Below are 19,251 nucleotides of genomic sequence, written 5' to 3' on the forward strand. Positions count from 1 at the left end.
GAATTCCATACATCTCTGGTATGGGGAATTGACTATTGCTTCTTGTACCAGTCGGTCACTTTGAAATCTTTTTTAAGGTAGACTCCAGTTCCGATGACATGATGAGAGGTTAGCTATGTTAGTCGTTCATGACCCTAAAGGTGAGCTCCCTCCATGTTTTTTGGTTTTGCACTGCTTTTTTCAGTTGTCTGATATCCATGCCAGGATCAGCTTGGATAGTATCAAGCTTGGGTGTAGGACTAGAACTAGTGTTTCTGGTGGCGTAGTGCACCACTTACTAATATACTGTACTCAAAGGATAGAAGAATTGGAGTTGGTAAAAATATTTCCGTGCGCTGCACGTGATTTAATATCTCCTGCAGCTGGCTAGGGAGACATGTTGACTCGTTGCTTTAGTTTATAAGCTGCATGCGATTTACAAACTTCAGCAGCTTACTGAGGAGACCTGTTGGCTTGCTGCTTTTGCATATAAGCTGCATGTGATATATGAACTTCAGCTGCTCGCTAAGGAGACATGTTTGCTCATAGCTTTCGCATATCTTCTGCACGACATTTACAAACTTCAGCCGGTGGCTGAGGTGAAATCGTGGCTTGTCGCTGTGTCATGTAAGCTGCATTAGCTTCACACCTGCTTTAAACCATCTGTGGTGACATGTTTGCACAAAAGCTTACATAGTTACATAGTATGTAAGGCCGAATGAAGACATTGTCCATCTAGTCCAGCCTGTCTATCCTACTGTGTTGATCCAGAGGAAGGCAAAAAAACCCCAAGGCCAGAAGTCAATTAGCCCTTTTGGGGAAAAAAATTCCTTCCCGACTCCCTAATGGCAATCAGACTGTTCCCTGGATCAACCCCTAATAGTTCCTACCTGCCTATATACCAGGATTGACACTTAACCTAATATTTATATCCTGTAATATCCTTCTTCTCCAGAAAGACATCAAGTCCCCTTTTAAACTCCTCTATGGATTTTGCCACCACCACTTCCTCCGGTAGAGAGTTCCACAGTCTAACTGCTCTTACAGTAAAGAACCCCTTTCTGTGTTGGTGATGAAACCTACTTTCCTCTAATCGTAGCGGATGTCCTCTTGTTACCGTCGTGGTCCTGGGTGTAAACAGATCGCGGGAGAGATCCATGTGTTGTCCCCTCATGTACTTATACATGGTTATTTGGTCGCCTCTTAACCTTCTTTTTTCTAGAGTAAATAGTCCCAATTTGGATAGCCTCTCTGGGTATTCCAGTCCCGTCATTCCATGTATTAGTTTAGTCGCTCTTCTTTGAACCCCCTCAAGCACTGTGACATCTTTCCTGAAGCGACTGTTTCAACAATGGACAACAGTTTACAATTAGTTGAAGGTTGGACTGGTGTTGGCGGCATTAGCACTTAAGATGACCTGATATCACATTCAGGAGATGTGAAGCTAATGGTGGACTATGCTTTAATGTTGGTCAGTATGCACTGCGAGCTATGTATGTGTACATTTGTGAGGTGTCATTTATTGGAATCTCCACACAGGTGTGCAGCTGTCTCACAACCAGCTACAAAATGCTAGACTGAGTACTAGTGTTTCCATAGCAACTGAGGCTGCGGTTGTTTGTGGTGGATGTAGTCTGCCCGAAATCCTTCATTCAGTGCACAGGGATGAAGGACTTGTGATGACATCACCGTCATGTGATCAGGGGCAGAGCTCAGGGAAGCATTGTATGATCAGTAAAACTCCCTGCACTAACTTGGTGCTCTTCACAAGGAGGAATGATACCTCCCTGACCTACAGAGCCTCGTGTGGTGCAGTGTGTAAGCTCTTGCCTATGACCTGAAGGTTGCAAGTTCGATCCCCGTGTGAGTCCGGTATCCGGCTCAGGGTTGACTCAGTCTTCCATCCTTCCGAGGTCGGTAAAATGAGAACCCAGTTTGGTGGGGGGTAATAAGTAATAATTACCTGAAAGTGCTGCGGAATAAGTTGGCGCTATACAAATATTTTATTAAAGATTTTATTTATCAAAGGCACTCACCCATGCTTCATGGCCTCTTCAGTCAACTGATTGGTGGAAGACTCAAGCGGCCAACCTCCACCGATCTGAAATTGATCTCCTATACTGAGGATAGGTCATGCATATCTTCAATTTTTTTTTCTAAAGGCATTTTCAACAACTAATTGCTAATGGCAGATGACATGCTTTGACTAATGCTGGCTGGCTGTAGCCTTCTCTACTGTCGGCACAATGATAATTCAGATTTGAACTCATCAACTGGTAATTCCTATCTGTTAGGCAGTGGATTTCCTTACAAGCAATCACAGCCTTTTCAATGGGGTTGTCATGTCCATAACGACCGATCTGTCTTATAATATTCAATTATACAACACAAGGCAGAATTGTTAAATCCTAAACAAGGGGTCAGGGCCTTGACTGGACTTCATCCAGGACTTGCTCCATTTCCTTCCACTACAGTACCCATATTCACATGGAGAATGTCTTTAACTTATTGTGGTTTTAGCAGGGTGACTGTTAGTTAAAGGGGTACTGTCATTAAAAAAGAAATTTCTCCCCAGGCAGTCTCCTTACCAGATCTTCTGCTGTCTCCTGCAGTCTCAGAGGGTCACCTCACCTCCAGCTGGCTGATTCTACTGCTTCCTTTGAAGTTATGTACATTCACAAGTAGTCTCCATCCTGCCTGGCAATGTACGCTAAGTCACTAGTTTACAGCCCGGCAGGGGGAGTGTCGAGCTATTGCAAAGACTGCGCACATGTGCTGTCTCTGTAATAGATCGGCATTCCTTCCTAGCCAGTGAACGCTACATCACAGGGACGTGACCTTTACTGACGTGCCTGGAAGAAGAATGGGAGGAATGCAGGCTTCATAACAAGCCGGCCTGCTGTGAGGTGACCCTGGGGGACTGGAGAAGAACAGCGAGGAGAAGATACCATAAGCAGTTTGCTTGGGGAAGAATAGGTGAGTATATAAATTATTATTTTTTATTACAAAACCCCTTTAATGGAGGCCAAGACTCTGAGCGGTGATCAGTTTGTCTTTAGGTTGACATATGTGCAGTTTTGACCTAATACTAGAGATGAGCGAGCATACTCCCTAAGAGCAATTACTCGAGCGAGCATTGCCCTTAGCGAGTACCTGCCTGCTCAGAAGAAAAGATTCGGGTGCCGATGGGGGGCGGGGAGCGGCGGGGGGGAACAGAGGGGAGATCTCTCTCTCCCCCTCCCCAGCAATTTTGGTAAATCCTAGTAGCAGAGCCTTGTGTAAATGGCAGCTTTTTGTCTGGCCCGCAGGCACAATATTTGTATTTATTTAAATAAGAACCAAATGCCACATTAACTGGAATCCAATTTAGCCCAGTAAACACATGATATCACCACTACTTGCCGAATGGCCGCTCCTATTTATACTTGTTTTTCTGACAGGGAAACCTGGTCTCATGTGTAGCCAGCCTCCCCCAGCCAGTAATGTGATAAGCCAAGCATTTTTATTGCATGTGCATGCTGACTGGTGTTTGTTATTTGATTTTCTTTTACCTTTGTAAATTTATTTGGGGAAAACATTTTATTTTGCAGATTCTCTGGAGCCAGAGGGATCCATTACTGTCTCAATGGGTATTGACTTTTGTGATTCCACTCAGACTGCCAGCTTCCAGTTGTGGTACGTTGCATTGCTATAAATAGGCTTGTTGTATCCGCTCTTCTGTTCTAGATGCTAATGAAAAGAAAAGAACAATAAACTACTTTTATGGATCTGCTTATTTTGCTTAGATACTGTATGGCATGTATTTTTGGCTCATCCATGCCCTAGCAGAGACTATACTATAGACTGCACAGCACCTATATAATGCTCCATGTGTAAGTTGCTGCAGAACATTTTGAAGAGAGAGAAGGTCCTTCCTGTCTGCTTTGTATTAATTAAGAGAAGACATCCTCATCCTGTTCAGAAAGAAGTTCTGCAGCAGCAGTACTATTGTGTATTTCAGCAGCTGGGGCGAAGTGCTGTATAATACACACAGCAGCTGCTTATAAGAATGGGATAGAAGAGATGAGCCGCCTATGTCGTACCGGTCATCTGTGTGATCGTCAGATTCAGACCTCAATATGTGATGTTTATATGTATTATTTACACATTCACTCGATGGTTCAAGACGGAGCTTCCAGTGCACACTTGCATTGTTACTGTATAGACCTGTGTGTTGTACTTTTAAGACATTTTTATTTGATGTAGATTAGAATATATTCGCACAATGATTCTCGAAAAGGAAGAAAAATTCTCATACGAGCCAAACCAAAGACACTTGCAAAAAGAATGGGATAGATAATCTGGTGCTGGGCGGCACTCTCCAAGAAGAAGTAACAATGAAAGTATAAATGGTATTCTTCATTGAATTTAATAACAGTGGGAAAACGCATTTTGAGGCATAGCCTCTTCAGTTATGCTGGGATTGAACACAACCGGCTATGGACAGAATATTTGATTGTATCAATTGGCCGACATAGTAGAGCACCACCAGTGTGGGGAAGGAGAAGAGGTTCAGGAATTGTCTCCGCTTGCAGAACTCATCATGAACCCCTGTCCTTAGCCGAACAAGAAATGCCACTACGGGGTTGCTCCACCTTTCACCTTTTTTCTCTTTTTCATTATCCACATTTCTTACAAAAAGAGGACGCTCCTCTGTAGACAGCACTGTTTTAGTGTTCTTGCCCTTCGTCAGTATGATGCAGGGGTGTCCAATCTGTGGCCTAGGATGGCTATGAATGTGGCCCAAAGGGCTGAAGGCCTTGCACATGCTGAATCTGGAGGAGGCAGTACCTGGCAATGGAAGACTGTAAGCTTACGCTTAGACAGGCTCGTACAGATGACAAGGTGGGCGGCACTTAGAGGTCTGTGACTGTCTGACTCACTCAGTCACTCCGGGTCCAGTGGCTGTTCTTCTTCCTGTCCTCCCGAGTCCTGATTGTTCCTATCCAGTATTGAAGTGAGGATGGGAGACATGTCTCATCTTGGCCATCTGACGCTGAGTCTCTCTCCCCTAATGTCAGAAACGGGCCTGTGGCCATGAGCGGCATGTGAGCCTGGGCAGGTTTCTGTGTCCAGGCTTGCATCCAGACACCGGCACTGACTCCACTCCAGATTCTCTATGGCATGGCAACTGAGCTTGGGTTGTTTGGTGGCTCGGTGAAGGATAATAGGAGATTGTGTGCACAGTCGGTGACAATGGGGGTTGTTTAAGGACTGTGGAAGAGGATGGGATATTGTTTAGGGGTACGGTGGAGGACAGTGGGGGGTTGTTTTGAGGATTATGGAATAAGATGAGGAATTTTTTTTTGGGGGGGGGGGGATTGTGTGGAGGACAACGCCATGCATCATTACAGTTTGTGTATTTAATGTGTGGCCCAAGGTAACGCTTCCTTTTTCCAGATAGCCCAGCGATGTGAAAAGGTTGGGGGCAGGGGGGCACTGCATCTGATTGAAGAGATGCAGCTGGTGTATAGAGACTTATTTTGGGCCGATGTTCCATGGAAAAAAGTATACAAACAAGCTCTCCTCGAAAATGAAGACCACATCATCATACTAGCCAAACCTACAGAATGAAAGGCTTTTGGGAGGTAGGAGACTCATTAATGTAATTTGCATCACAAATTTCGGCACATGCTTTTCTCTGCAAGAAATCTGCAACTTTTTTTAGGTTTTATACTACATTCGGCACTTTTCCTAATAGTGACTGTTATTTATGCCAGAAGATGGAGTAAATCTTTGTATGCCAACTCAATGTTAGAGTAGATTTGTTTTTTGATGCATGGCAGGAGATAGTGATCTTCACCCATTGATTTCAATGGGAGAAGATTGCTGAAGGAATCCCCTGCTGCGGCTGTGAGCAGGGGATGGTGATGTTCTCCCATTGGTTTCAATGGGACCGGCGCTGCTGCCAAAAGAAAGAACATGCTGCAATTTGTTTTCTGCATCGCATCACAACTCGGTGCTCTGCAGGAAAACATCGCAAATGTGAATGAACCCATTCAAAAGAATGGGTTTCATATTTGTGTGAGATTTGTGCATTGCGAGACGCACAAATCTCACACCTTTTGTATCACCAGTGTGAAGGAGCCTTAACACTGAATTGGCATACACAAATCAACTCCAGCTAATGGCATAAATTATAGTCAATATTGGCCTGTGGGAGGTCACTATTAGGAAAAGTAAAGAATGTCGTATAAAACCTAAAAAAGCATGTGCCAAAATTTGTGGTGCCAAAATTTGTGATGCAAAAAAGTGGGACAACCCCTTTAAGTGTGGCGCATCTAACTTTAGCGAATTTTATATTAAGGACTTGTTCACCTCATTGCAATATCTATTACTGAGTACCATTTAAAAAATAGGATAAAATGACGCAACATGTGGCGCTATTTCAGTGTATGAAATGCAGGAATCCTAACGGAAAAAGGGGCAGACCCCATTATAATCAATGGGGTGCCTTCAGTGCCATTCTGTTATATCCTATGATGGCCCAGTTTGGGCACTGTTTGTCATTTTCCTGCTCCATTCTGCAGTAGAATCCACATTAAATCCGCTGTGGAATATCTGGCATCAGTGTTACACAAATGGCCGAAAATTAATATGTTGCGTAGATTGCGAATGTTTAGTTTTCCATTTGCAACCCAGACAGTTGTGTATTCCAGACAAACACTTTAACTTGATATTTAAATTATTTTTTAAGTCCTTTATCTAAAGCTTAGTAGGAACCATTCATTATTATAGATTATCAACATTTCATTTTGGCTTAATGAGGCAGGCAAAGAAGAAAAAATACTAATTAATGAATTATAGTCTACCATGCTGGATACAATGGATGAACCGATATATTTGAATGTAAATAGAAAGAAGTGTTTGAGAGATCAGAGGCAGACATGTTAAGGCCCATTTAGAGACAACGATTATTGCTCAAAAGCCGTCTTTTGAGCAATAATCGTTGCGTCTAAACGCGCGGCCATCGTGCACTGCTCACACACTATTCGTTCATAGGTGATATCTAGCAAGCTAGAAATCACCAATGACTCTTATCAGCGCCACACGCTGATTTTCCAAGCGGGCAGCGCTGATAGTATTCTTTCAGCTGGTGTCCTGCTGGCAGGGATACTAACTGAAAGCTCAGAGAACAATGCAACTGTTTGCATATACAAAATAGCTGCATTGTTCACGGAGCTGTCGCTGCTCCACCTGCATTAACTCTTAATTAGCTACTTAGAGTTATGCAAAGATGATCGCTCAAAACTCTGAGCACTCTTCGTTCCGTGTAAATGGGCCTTGACATGAGTAACTTGTGGAGCTGCTAGGGGCCCATTGCCCTCAACCTAACAAAACCTTTTATATTAGTTTGTATTTGAGGGACTATGCTGATGATTGACATCAGAGTATAACAGCGAGAGATTTTGTAGACCGCCATAAGGAATGTTGTCTGCCCCTGTAAGGTATGCAGATATCCTCTTAGATGGAAAAAGAAGTATAGACGTATGGCCTGTTCAGTAGTAGATATTGGCTAAAGGGGATATCGGCTTCAGGCTGCATCGGCATGGGCTACAAAATCTCACTACAAAACATCGCTCATGTGAAAGAACCCATTGGAAACCATGGGCTTCACATTGTAGCAATGGTTTTGTAAAAAGCAGTTCTTGCACGTGAACCTACACGTTAATGTTGGCAATGTTCAGTCTCCGTATGTAGAGCAGTTGTAAAAACTATATTTTCGGATGGTTTACCACTAAAATAGCCAGTAGAAGTAATGTCATTTTGTTTTTTAGTACATATCTATAGTTACTGAACCTTTTTAGGTAGTATGCCTGGTACTGTTCAAAAATCCTATTACAGCATATGTCACATATACAGCAGAGCAGACTTTACTCAAGCTTTTATTCCAGATAGAAGCCATCTCTGCATGAGCATACGGCAGTATATGCCTTTTTCGGGGTCATATGAGCCTCGTGTGTCGCAGAGTGTAAGCTCTCACCTACGACCTGAAGGTTGCAAGTTCAATCCCCGCATGATTCAGGTAGCTGGCTCAAGGTTGACTCAGCCTTCCATCCTTCTGAGGTCGGTAAAATGAGTACCCAACTTGGTGGGGGGTAATAAACAAATAATAATTACCTGAAAGCGCTGCGGAATAAGTTGGTGCTATACAAATAACAAGATTGATTGATTTATCTGTGGATATCGACACTAAGCAGTATTTCCAGTACAACATGTATTTTATAATGTTAGAAGCAATAATGCTGTAAATAAAGTGAAAGTCTCTGCGTACCTGCGTATCCGTCCAGGATTAGAGGCGGTGTTAAACAGTTTATTGATGGGACAATTTGACTTTTCCTGTGATGAGTAAAGGATGTTTGCAATGATAAATCCGAACGCTCTACCATAGCGCATTGATTTATGCAGATCATCACCTTTATGTTTAGGGAGGTTTGCTATATCAGATATATAAAAGCTGATTACTTATTCTGGCATCACGAAAGTAATTGTTTATTATTTTCCTATTAGACAAACAAGGCCGATCAATATTAGTGAATAGCGGGCGATGACCAGCCACACTATAAATAGGTTTCCTTCACACACCGGGTCTATGTTAGCCGTCGGGGTCTCTAGCAATGTCACTTCAATAACGGAGTGGGAAGTGAACTTTTCTCAACTCAATGCATCAGGTTTTATAGGGTTTACTTGTAATGTACTGTACGTTTTTACAAAATCCCCCAATTTGTACTGTGGAAGCTCTTTTAACCATCATCATCCAACCACCAAGCCCCAGCAGCGCTGGAATAGTTATCAATGAGCTGATAACTATGAATCAACAATAGATCATACGGCAGAGAAGCCCATGGACATATTGCCTCATACTGACCACTTTCACCCTTTGCAATCCAATTTTGGATTCAGGGTTTCCTAGAGGGCTTTCTTTTTCTGCGATTACACAATGGCGCCATCTGCTTGCTCGAGCCAGTAGTGCAGTATGGGACATGCTGGAGAGGACCCAGACAACAGAGCAGCCAGTAATATACAGTAAGAATACCCTGCCGGATGTCTTCCGACATCGGAGCTGTACAGCCTTTTATCAGAATGTCTTCAGACGTCAGACAGTGGTTTGGAAAGGGTTAAAGGGTTTTCCAGTCATTTATTATTGATGACCTAGTCTCTGTATAGGACATTAATAGTTGATCAGCTGGAGTCCGCTGTTTGGGATCTCCCCCAATCAGTTGACCAGCCAGCTGTGAGTGCAGCCAAGGCGGATGTCTGCTTCGGTGGTCAAAGCCATAAGTACAATAGAAAGTTGTCGCTCTGATTGAAATCAATAGGAGTTATGCCTTCCATTACACTTTCAGCTCCTCATTGTGGCAAGAGCTTGAAGTGCAATAGAAGGCAACACTCCCATTGATTTAAATGGGAGTGAAGCCTTTCTATTACACTTCCTGCTCAGACCACCAATATGGATGTCTGGTCTGGCCATTCAAGCTCTGTGTAAAGCTGTGTCAGAACCTTATATGTATTATGTTCGCCTGTGGTCATTGTTACTTGTCTTTTGCTCATGGCGTTTATTTAAGACAGCAGAATAAAATGTTTTGCAAATTCCATTCTTAAGATAAAACCACAAAGTGCTTCTTACTTCACATGGTGAAACTAAGCACACCCAAGTGAGCAGTGGGTAGGTCCTTTTACCAGCAAAATAGTGTGGCCATTGGCACTGCTGGGGGCTTCTTTCGTCAACCATGTATGCAATATTGCATTTAAGTAAATAAAGAAACCACCTCATTTTCATACCAATAGCTTGTTCTGCCTATTTTTTATTCTGTGTATTGCTGGGTTACTGGTTTGGTTCCCAGAGGTTTGCCCCCGATTGCACAACATACTCTGCTGCAGGTTTTTTTTTTCTCTCTTCTATTGAATAAAGCCTAGTTTTAGTTGCCTTTAAGGGTGATCATGCCTAAAGTGCAAGCTGGTTTTCGAAAAGGCAGATGCACTCATGATCATATCTCAAAAATGAGACTGATGACGGAGAAACCAAGAAAATACCAAAAATTTGCTTGGCTGAGTCAGAAAGTGGTGTAAAACAGAAGGGCAGAACATAATTATTCTCATAGAATCATAGAATGGTAGAGTTAGAAGGGACCTCCCGAGTCATCGGGTCCAACCCCCTGCTCAGTGCAGGATTCACTAACTCATCACAGACAAATATTTGTCCAGCCTTTGTTTGAACACTTCCATTGAAGCAGAACTCACCACCTCCCGTGGTAACCTGTTCCACTCATTGATCACCCTCACTATCAGAAAGTTTTTTTTAATATCTAATCTGTGTCTCCTCCCTTTCAGTTTCATCCCATTGCTTCTAGTCTTTCCTTGTGCAAATGAGAATAGGGCTGATCCCTGTACACTATAACAGCCCTTCAGAAAATAAGACCCTGTTGTATATTAATTTTTTCCCAAAAGAGGCACTAGCTCTTATTTTCGGGGAATGTCTTATTTTACTTAGCAGACGTGGTTTAGGTCCCTCTTGCCGGTCTCTGGTTCAGCGAGCACTGCATTGATTGGCTGAGAGCAGCGCTCACTGAACCAATCAACCATCACTTCCAGAGTTCGATAATCTGTCGGCGGCCGATGAGTGCAGGACACGCGGTGGAGCTACGGAACTTAAGAGACCATCGGGAGGATCCCAGACCGCGCCTGCTAGGTAATGTATAAATTTATTTTTTTTGTTTTAGTCGAACTAGGACTTATTTCAGGGTAGGGCTTATATTTTAAGCCTCCCCGAAAATAGCCAAAAATTGGGGTAGGTTTTATTTTCGAGTAAACGCGGTAGCAATGGGTTGTGTGGCTTGGCTAGGAATGGACAAGATCTGGAAAAGTAAAGACATCAGTTTCAGAACCCAGTGCTGCCTACTAAATGCAATTATTTTTCCCATTGCGACTTGTGCTTGTGAAGGCTGGACACTTAAAAAAGATGATGAGGAAGTTAGACGCTTTTGGGTTATAGTGCTGGAGAAGAAGGCTTCCTATGTCATGGACCGTGAGAATCGCGAACAAGGAAGTACTAAATCGCGTCAAGCCAAAAACGTCACTAGAGAAGATTTAAAACAAAAAGCTCACTTACTTTGGACACAGGCGAGCAAATGGACTGGGGAAGGATATTATGGGATAGATTTGGGATTTGTTAGTGGCTCTCGAAGAAGAGGTCATCCAAGAACTCTCTGGTTAGTCATGCCAGTCTCTGCCATGATTGTGTCTATTTGTCAGTTATAAGCAGCTGTACTTGATGGACAAAAATGGTGAGAGTTGATCCATAGGGTGACCCAGAGTCGGCACCGACTGAATGGCTAATCATCATCAAGGGTCAACATACATGTAGTAGTTCATGTCGCCTGTCTGAGATCCGTGTGGTTTTGCTTGCAGATTGCTGCGGTGTTCGTCTGCCTGGCTTGGACAGGTGTTAATACTGATATTTAGTAAAATCTTGCATAATAAGCTAAATTACTTCAAATTAGGTTTATTAAATATGGGTTAATTGAATCCTATTATAAGTATTACTGAAATTAGGAAGTGAATACATAATAGACTATTCATTGTTCCTTCTATGGCCTCAGCTTGACAGAGGAAATGATTTATCTACAAATCACAAGGTTTTGTGTTGATCTCACAATCATTTCTAGACTTTCTTCAAGAACCATAGAACATAAAGGCATCAATCGTCATAACCCTTTTCTTTGGGTTCCTCCAGTACAAGCACTTTGTCTTGCATCAGATGTAATTGATCCCAAAGCAGTGTAATCACAATTATTCACATTCTTAATTGGCCTGCCCAAAATCAGAAAATGGAAACCGATCGGCAGTGTTCAGATCAATAGCCTTATAGCACAGCCTCGGGGAGGGGGGGATGCTGGGAGATAGTGGTAATGGGTACGTCAATTGACTTTAGCTGCCAATCACTGACTATGTGTTTTGCATATAAAATGCTGGTTACCTATGCTGTATAGGGAAAAAAAATCAATTTCTGTGTGTAATATGTTGTAGATAGAAAATGTTGTATTTTTTAATTTTATTGTAAATGGCAAAAAAATGGGTAGTCAGAAGGTGTTTCTATCAGTTTTTATGAATTTTAGGGTAATAACAGCTGAAAGTCCATCGAGGTGTTTCTAAGCAGTACAAAAACATGACAATGGATTGAAATATCTGTCTACGGATCGCGGCTCATGGCCTTGATTCAAAGTTGAATGTAGTCCAAGAGGTTGGCCACCTTTGTCATATCGGGATGCTTTAAGTTATCCATACATGACAGTTTGTTTATGATTGGCTTTCTGATTTTACAAGGACCACCAAACCTAACCTGTAAATATTGGGATAGTTAATATCAAAAAGGGAAACTGTCTTTTGACTGTTGGAAGGCACAAAGCACTAAGGTTTTATAGTGGCATGAAAATGCCTATAAAAGGCACTAAAGCCCATGTAACTGCATGCATATTAAAAAAAAAGAAAAACTAGAGATGAGCGAGCCTACTCGGTAAGGCAGTTACTCAAGCGAGCAGGCTCAGGGGGGAAGCAGAGCGGGAAGAAGAGTGAGAGAGATCTCTCTCTCTTCCCCCCGCTCCGCCCCTTCCCCCCGCAGCCCACCCGAGCCTGCTCGGATCACTAAGCAGTTACTTGAGAAGAGCGATGCTCGCTCGAGTAACTGCCTAACCGAGTAGGCTCGCTCATCTCTAATAAAAACCTAACATAGGTCTCCAAGCAATCAACGATCAGGTATAATACACCACAACACTCAGGTGTCAAATATATGAAATAGTATATAAGAACTCCCAAACACTGTTATGTAAAGTTTATGAGGACCTCTGTATACATCAGTGTCTCAGGAGTTAAACACGATCCCTCTCTGTGAACAAAAGAAAAAATTGCCTTGTAGCGCAACTTCGGCTGATGCGAGCAGCGCTTTTTTTTTTTTTTTTTATCGATGCGCCAAAAAAACGCTCTTCAGCCCGAGGCCTTAGGGTGCGTTCATATGGCAAGAAAATTGTGCGAGTTTTGGATGTTGAGAATTTTTCTCTAATAGTGATATCGGAAATTGGAAAGACTGCTACATTTCTATCTCCATGCCAATCTCGAAGAAGCATAGAACATGTAGATGTACAGTCTGCCACATGTGACCTAGTGCATGGACTGGGCATGAATGGCAGGCACTCCTGTCACACACAAAGTTTCTAAAAGCTTGGATTACAGGGTGCATACGACGACTGTTATGGTTGGCGTCTGCTTTGGGTCATTTTCTTTTTTTTCTTTTTTTTTTTTATACATGTAATTTTTTTAAACTTATTTTTGTAGCAATTTTTTTTGTTTTACCATCTATGTCCTCCATGACGTCATATAAGATCTCTGGGGGTAATTCACATGGTCTTTTATTATTTTTTTTTCAATTACACACTTTCCCACTGTAGCTGGGGCATCCATTGGAGCCCAAGTTACAGGGAAAACATCCCCCTGTAGTAAAAATTAGTCACTGGTAGAGCTGATCAGGGTCTGCTAGGACCCTGCTGCATTGCTGTAACAGGGGATCCCGGCGGTCAAGGGATTGTTGGTTCACGTAGTGGACGATACACTTTCACATCTTAGTACATGGGGCGCATTGAGTGGTATGTACCCAGGAAAGAAGAAGGCATAAGTGATTAAATCCCACTTCTACCTTTTTCTCTGGGTTTTCAGCTGTGACTAAGGCTTCATGTCCATGGGCATAATTGAATTGCGGATCACCTGCGGGGACAATCCGTAGTTCAATACGCCCCATAGACCATCATTGGGCATCCGCAGGTAATTAAATACCTGCAGATGTCTTTTTTCCCGGCATGCGGATCGCATGCATGGAAAAAGAAATGCAGCATGCTCCATTTTCTGCGAATTCCTGCACTGACAGCTTTCATTGAAGTCAATGGAAGCTGTCCAATCTGCGTCACACCCACAGTTGAAACTGCGGGCGTGCTGTGGGTCTGGGGGAAAGCAGGACATTTAAAGGGAAAAAATGTACTGCACATGTGCATGGCACTCTGACTGCATCCACAGTACAGAAGAAAAGATCCATCCGGGACAGAGAAGACCCACACCGCATCCGGACAGATGAATAAAATGTCCATGGCTACGGGCAGGGGTGGATTCCGCTGCGGATTTCTGTACTTGGAATCCGCACATGTCCATGGACATGAGGCCTTACAGCTGAGAACCCAACCTCCTCCTCCTTGATTGTAGGAGCAGAGGCCTTAATCCCATGCTATATTTTTGCTATCAGCCAGGATTAAAGCCCAGGACTAAGCGCTGTAAATTTACAGTGCTTGGGCCTTAAGGGGTCAAGATTTCATTCAAAACTGAAAGTTAGGACATCTTATTTTTTTTCAACAGCACTTTTTTATCACATTACGTAGATTGAAATACGCAAGAAATTAACTTTGATGACAGTATATAGTATGTACAGAAAGTAGGCAAGTGTCGAAGTGGTGTAGTATGAACACATTATTATTTCTCGGTTTTTTTGTTTGTTTGTTTAGGACTTTGAGCCTTATACTGTTTCTCAAACTTGCTTTTCAGAAGAATCCGTTTTTATCATCCTCATTCGTAACCGATATGAGAAGTCGTACCCATCAATAATAAAGCCAATAGTTTTCGTCTCCATCTATAACATCTTCCCCTCATCAGTAACCTGTTATAAATATTCTTCCTAAATATCATGAACATTAATCAATTGATTTTCTATTTCAAGTAATTATATTTCTCGTGTTATAATGGGCCTAAGGGGCTATCCAGAATCAATACTGATCATAAGCTTGGAATGTGCTGATCTATGTCTGTGGTATATACTCTACATGGTGTGTCACTATACAATATTGATTAATCATGTGTCTAGGCATATAGAACGCTAAAGAAAACTACCAATATGGGTCAACTTTCTACAGCCAAAAAAACTGTATGTTTTTAGTAAAAATGAAATCCTCTAATTTCGTATTTAAAAGTCCTAAGACTCTGGTAATCCACAGGACTTTAATAACTTTATGTATATTAGTATTGTATTTTGGGTGGTCTTCCAAGGTTTTGTAGACGTACAACTTAAAGGGGTTGTCTCGCGAAAGCAAGTGGGGTTAAGCACTTCTGTATGGCCATATTAAAGGAGATGTCTCGAGGAAGCAGTTAAATTTTTTTTTTGCCCAGTCCCCCCCATTAAGTACACATTACTAAGCCCCCCTGTAAATGACATTTCTAGCTGGTTCGTACTTACCGTTCCAGCGTTTCAGCAACTTATAAAGTTTTCTCAAGATGGCCGCCGGCTCTTTCCCCGTCGCTCGCTGCAGCCCGACGTGCGCGCTCCCGAGACGCCGCCAGCTGTGTCTCCATGGCAACCGGACGCATCGCAGCCGCCGACCAGACGCCCCGCAGCCGCCGACCAGACGCCCACCGCCAGGCAGCAGGTAAGGCGCTAGCCCCCGGCTCCCCAGCGCTAGACCCTCAGCCCAGGTGAAGGCCCCGGAGCCCAGCGCTAGTTCCCCCGGCCTAGCGGCAGCCCCCCCGGCCTAGCGGCAGCCCCCCCCCGGCCTAGCGGCAGCCCCCCCCCCGCCCGGCGCAGCGACAGCCCCCCCCGGCCTAGCGCTAGTTCCCCCATCGCAGCGACAGCCCCCCCCCCGACCCATCACTTACCTGGGACGCTTCTCGGGGCTGCTGGGCTGGGCTGGGCTTCTCCGCTGGGCAGCTCCAGTTTCTGCACCTTCCTCTAACAGAGGAAGGTGCAGAATGGCCGCTGCAGCGCGCTCCCGAGCAGTGACAGCTCGTCTGCGCATGCGCAGAAGAGCTGTAGCGGGGAGCACACTGAAGCGGCTCGTGCTGAATAGAGAAGACCGGACTGCGCAAGCGCGTCTAAAAAAGCAAGCTGCCAGCGAATTTAGACGGAACCATGGAGACGAGGACGCTAGCAACGGAGCAGGTAAGTGGAATAACTTCTGTATGGCTCATATTTAATGCACAATGTACATTACAAAGTGCATTAATATGGCCATACGGAAGTGTATAACCCCACTTGGTTTCGCGAGACCACCCCTTTAATGCACTTTGTAATGTACATCAAATATGAGCCATACAGACGTTATTCACTTACCTTCCCTGCGCTGGCGTCCTTGTCTCCATGGCTCTGTCTAACTTCAGCGTCTAATCGCCTGATTAGACGCGCTTGCGTAGAAGGGTCTTCTCCCATCTGTTCGGTCCGGCAGCAGCGGCGTTCTGGCTCCGCTCCCTTCTACGCGTCATCGCGTAGCTCTGCCCCGTCACGTGTGCTGATTCCAGCCTCCTGATTGGCTGGAATCGGCACACGTGACGGGGCGGAGCTACGCGATGACGCGTAGAATGGGGCGGAGCCAGAACGCCGCTGCTGCCGGGCAGACCCGAAGGCAGAAGACCCCTCTGCGCAAGCGCGTCTAATCGGGCGATTAGACGCTGAAGTTAGACGGAGCCATGGAGACGAGGACACCAGCGCAGGGAAGGTAAGTGAATAACTTCTGTATGGCTCATATTTAATGCACGATGTACATTACAAAGTGCATTAATATGGCCATACAGAAGCGCTTAACCCCACTTGCTTTCGCGAGACAACCCCTTTAAGTGTGTTTTTGATTTTATCATTGGGTAGGAGTTCCTGCAATGTAAGTTTTTTGTTTTTGGATGCTTTTTGTTTTTAGTCCCGTCCTTTAGACGTAATCTAAGTAAAGGCCCTTTTACACAAAGATGATCGCTCAAAAGATGGTGTTTGATCATTTTGCGTATACTACTAATTGGTACTAATGCTAATTGGTAGCTTATTAATGAGTGTGCGCCCCCAGGAGCTTTATTCAGAGAACAGGCTGTGGTCTGTTCTCTGAATACATTCCTTGTTTTTCCGTGGGGCTGACAGCTGTGACAATGTTATCAGCGCTTCTGGCGAAAAACACAGTGTGAAATCCCTGCTATGAGCTCTTCTGCTGAACAATGGATTTTATGCCGAACATAAAATCATCGTTTGGCAGAAAAGTGAAAGATGGGCACATTTACAAGCAACAGTTTGCTCAAAAGCCATCTTTTCAGCGATCATCGTTGTGTGCAAAAGGGCCTTTAGTCTTCAATGATTTTGTAACATGACTTGTGTTATCAAGAAAACAGACCCTCATGTTCAAAGTCCTATAGAATGGCTTCTTTAAAATAATTTAAAAAAAATTAAAATACACAAACACTTTTCTGATCCCATCATGCTAGCAACTACATTTGAGTGGTGGCCGGGTTTTACGGAAATGACGGCCCCCTGTACTATACTGTTTCTTTAACTATCATAAAAGTGAATAGTGTTGCATAAATAGCGTAGCAAGTTACAATTTTTCTGTAACTTGTTAGATGTGGAAACAGAATAGCTGCTTGTGCTACGCTATTTACATAACTACCATTCACATCATAGGAGTTACAGAAATTGCATACTGCAGGGTGCTTGGCTGCTTATATTATACCTCATCTGCCCTGGGAGCCTTAATGCGGTAGGTTGGAAGTCTCTTATTCTAGAGTTAGGGTCAACCCTTAGGTTGGACCCGCATCTATCACACATTGTTGACATATCCTGTGATTGTGAGAAGTGTCTCACATGTGAATGCCCCTTTAATACAATGTTTGACTTTGTGTTTTATGGTCAAATTTTTTTTTACATGACTACAAAATGCTAGATTTACCTAAAGGCCCTTTTAGACACAGCGTTTTTCGCTCAAAAATTGCTCAAAGCAATCTTTTGAGTGATCATTGTTGTGTCTAACTGCACTAACATCGTGCTGTTTTCGTTAAGCCGTCGCTCATCGCTGATCTTTCAGCATGCTAAGGGATCAGTTATCAGGAATTCAAAGCGGGATACAGCTGATACTACTGTTTCAATTGTATCCCGCTCCCTGATGACAGGCGGGATATGAAGAACACAGCTGTCCGCTGCCTTAGGATTGCATTAGAGAATGCAATCCTATGCAGACAGCCTCGATTTGACCGTGTGAAAACTCGCACGATAAACAAATTGCGGCATGGTGCCTTAGATTTTGTTCTATTTTGTTTAGTAAGTATACATTATTTATGTTGACTTTTTTTATTTTTGAAGCACCAAAGAAGACAAGTTTTCTGTTGGAATACAGCCACCGCCTGGAGAACTCCTGTCACCAGTAACCATGTCCGAGACAGACTTTAAGAAAGAGCAGGGTAAGTAAAGCTAAGTTGTCTTACAATGTGACATACAGATCTAAGACGTACTTAAATACGTAGAAATCAGGTGTAGAATACAACCTATATATTTAGTTTGTTTGACTAGTGTAAATTGGTGAGAGGGGTCTTCTGTTGGGGATTAACCTATCTCGAATCGGTGCACGGTCTGTGTACTTTCTATAGTTTCTTTGAAATAGTTAATACAAAAAGCTCCATGGAGTGAGAAGTATGAACATTCAAGGGTTTATGCAAGTCTAGAAATAAGATTCTGCTTTTTTTCCCCCAGAAACTGCTCCACCTCTGCCATAGGCTGTTTCTGGTGTTGCAGTTCATTCCCTAAGCCTTTTTTTTTAGAAATCTGGTGCTATACCTTTAAGCAAAGACGTACATAGAGCAGATGGAGCCCTAAATAAAAATCAGTAATCAATGATGCCCTTTTCGTATGTGACCTCTATAACATGCTCCTATTTGGGGCAAAATTACCCAATGCTCATCCACCCACCCAACTACTCGTTCTTTTAAAAGAGAGGGCTGATTGAAGCCTTTCTTGCTTCTGAACATTGCAATCGGGCATGCACCATGTCATCCCTGTGCAAATTTGCTCCAACATGTGGAAAATACCGGAGGTAGACCCGCATACTCATGTAGCCCCATAGCAGCAACCTGAACTGACTCTATGGTACATGTGCTTTTGACATTACAGCCTGAACAGTCAATAATAATTAACAATGCCTTATTATATTTTGTGGCTATGTAAAAATGTCCTTGTTAAACACAGTCTAGGATTTAACCCCTTCAGTGGCAAATTTATTAATACAGTCATGCCTAACAGGGCAGGTTTTTTTAAAATAAGTCAACAATCCAATTTAATCTCGTATTTGAAAGTACTGTATTACTTTGACTGTTGGTATTATGGGCGGAAAATCTCCGGGGCTTGCTGCACTGAGTATGCAGTAAAAACCCCGGAAGATGTCAGATGACAGCTCAGTGCTCTGCACA

At 43.3% G+C, this 19,251-nt stretch overlaps 1 protein-coding gene across 2 annotated transcripts in view; it reads left to right on the plus strand.

Annotated features, from left to right (window-relative positions):
- AP3B1 (adaptor related protein complex 3 subunit beta 1) overlaps positions 1 to 19,251 on the plus strand; it is a 230,603-nt gene that overhangs the window by 185,367 nt on the left and 25,985 nt on the right. For both annotated transcript variants that reach the window (XM_066602845.1, XM_066602844.1), the window contains exons 24-25: positions 3,570 to 3,654; positions 18,152 to 18,249. In XM_066602845.1, coding sequence (XP_066458942.1) covers positions 3,570 to 3,654; positions 18,152 to 18,249 — 183 coding nt within the window. The remainder of the gene's footprint in view (positions 1 to 3,569; positions 3,655 to 18,151; positions 18,250 to 19,251) is intronic.

This window comes from Eleutherodactylus coqui, chromosome 5 (genome assembly GCF_035609145.1).
Source record: "Eleutherodactylus coqui strain aEleCoq1 chromosome 5, aEleCoq1.hap1, whole genome shotgun sequence".
Taxonomy (NCBI): Eukaryota; Metazoa; Chordata; class Amphibia; order Anura; family Eleutherodactylidae; genus Eleutherodactylus; species Eleutherodactylus coqui.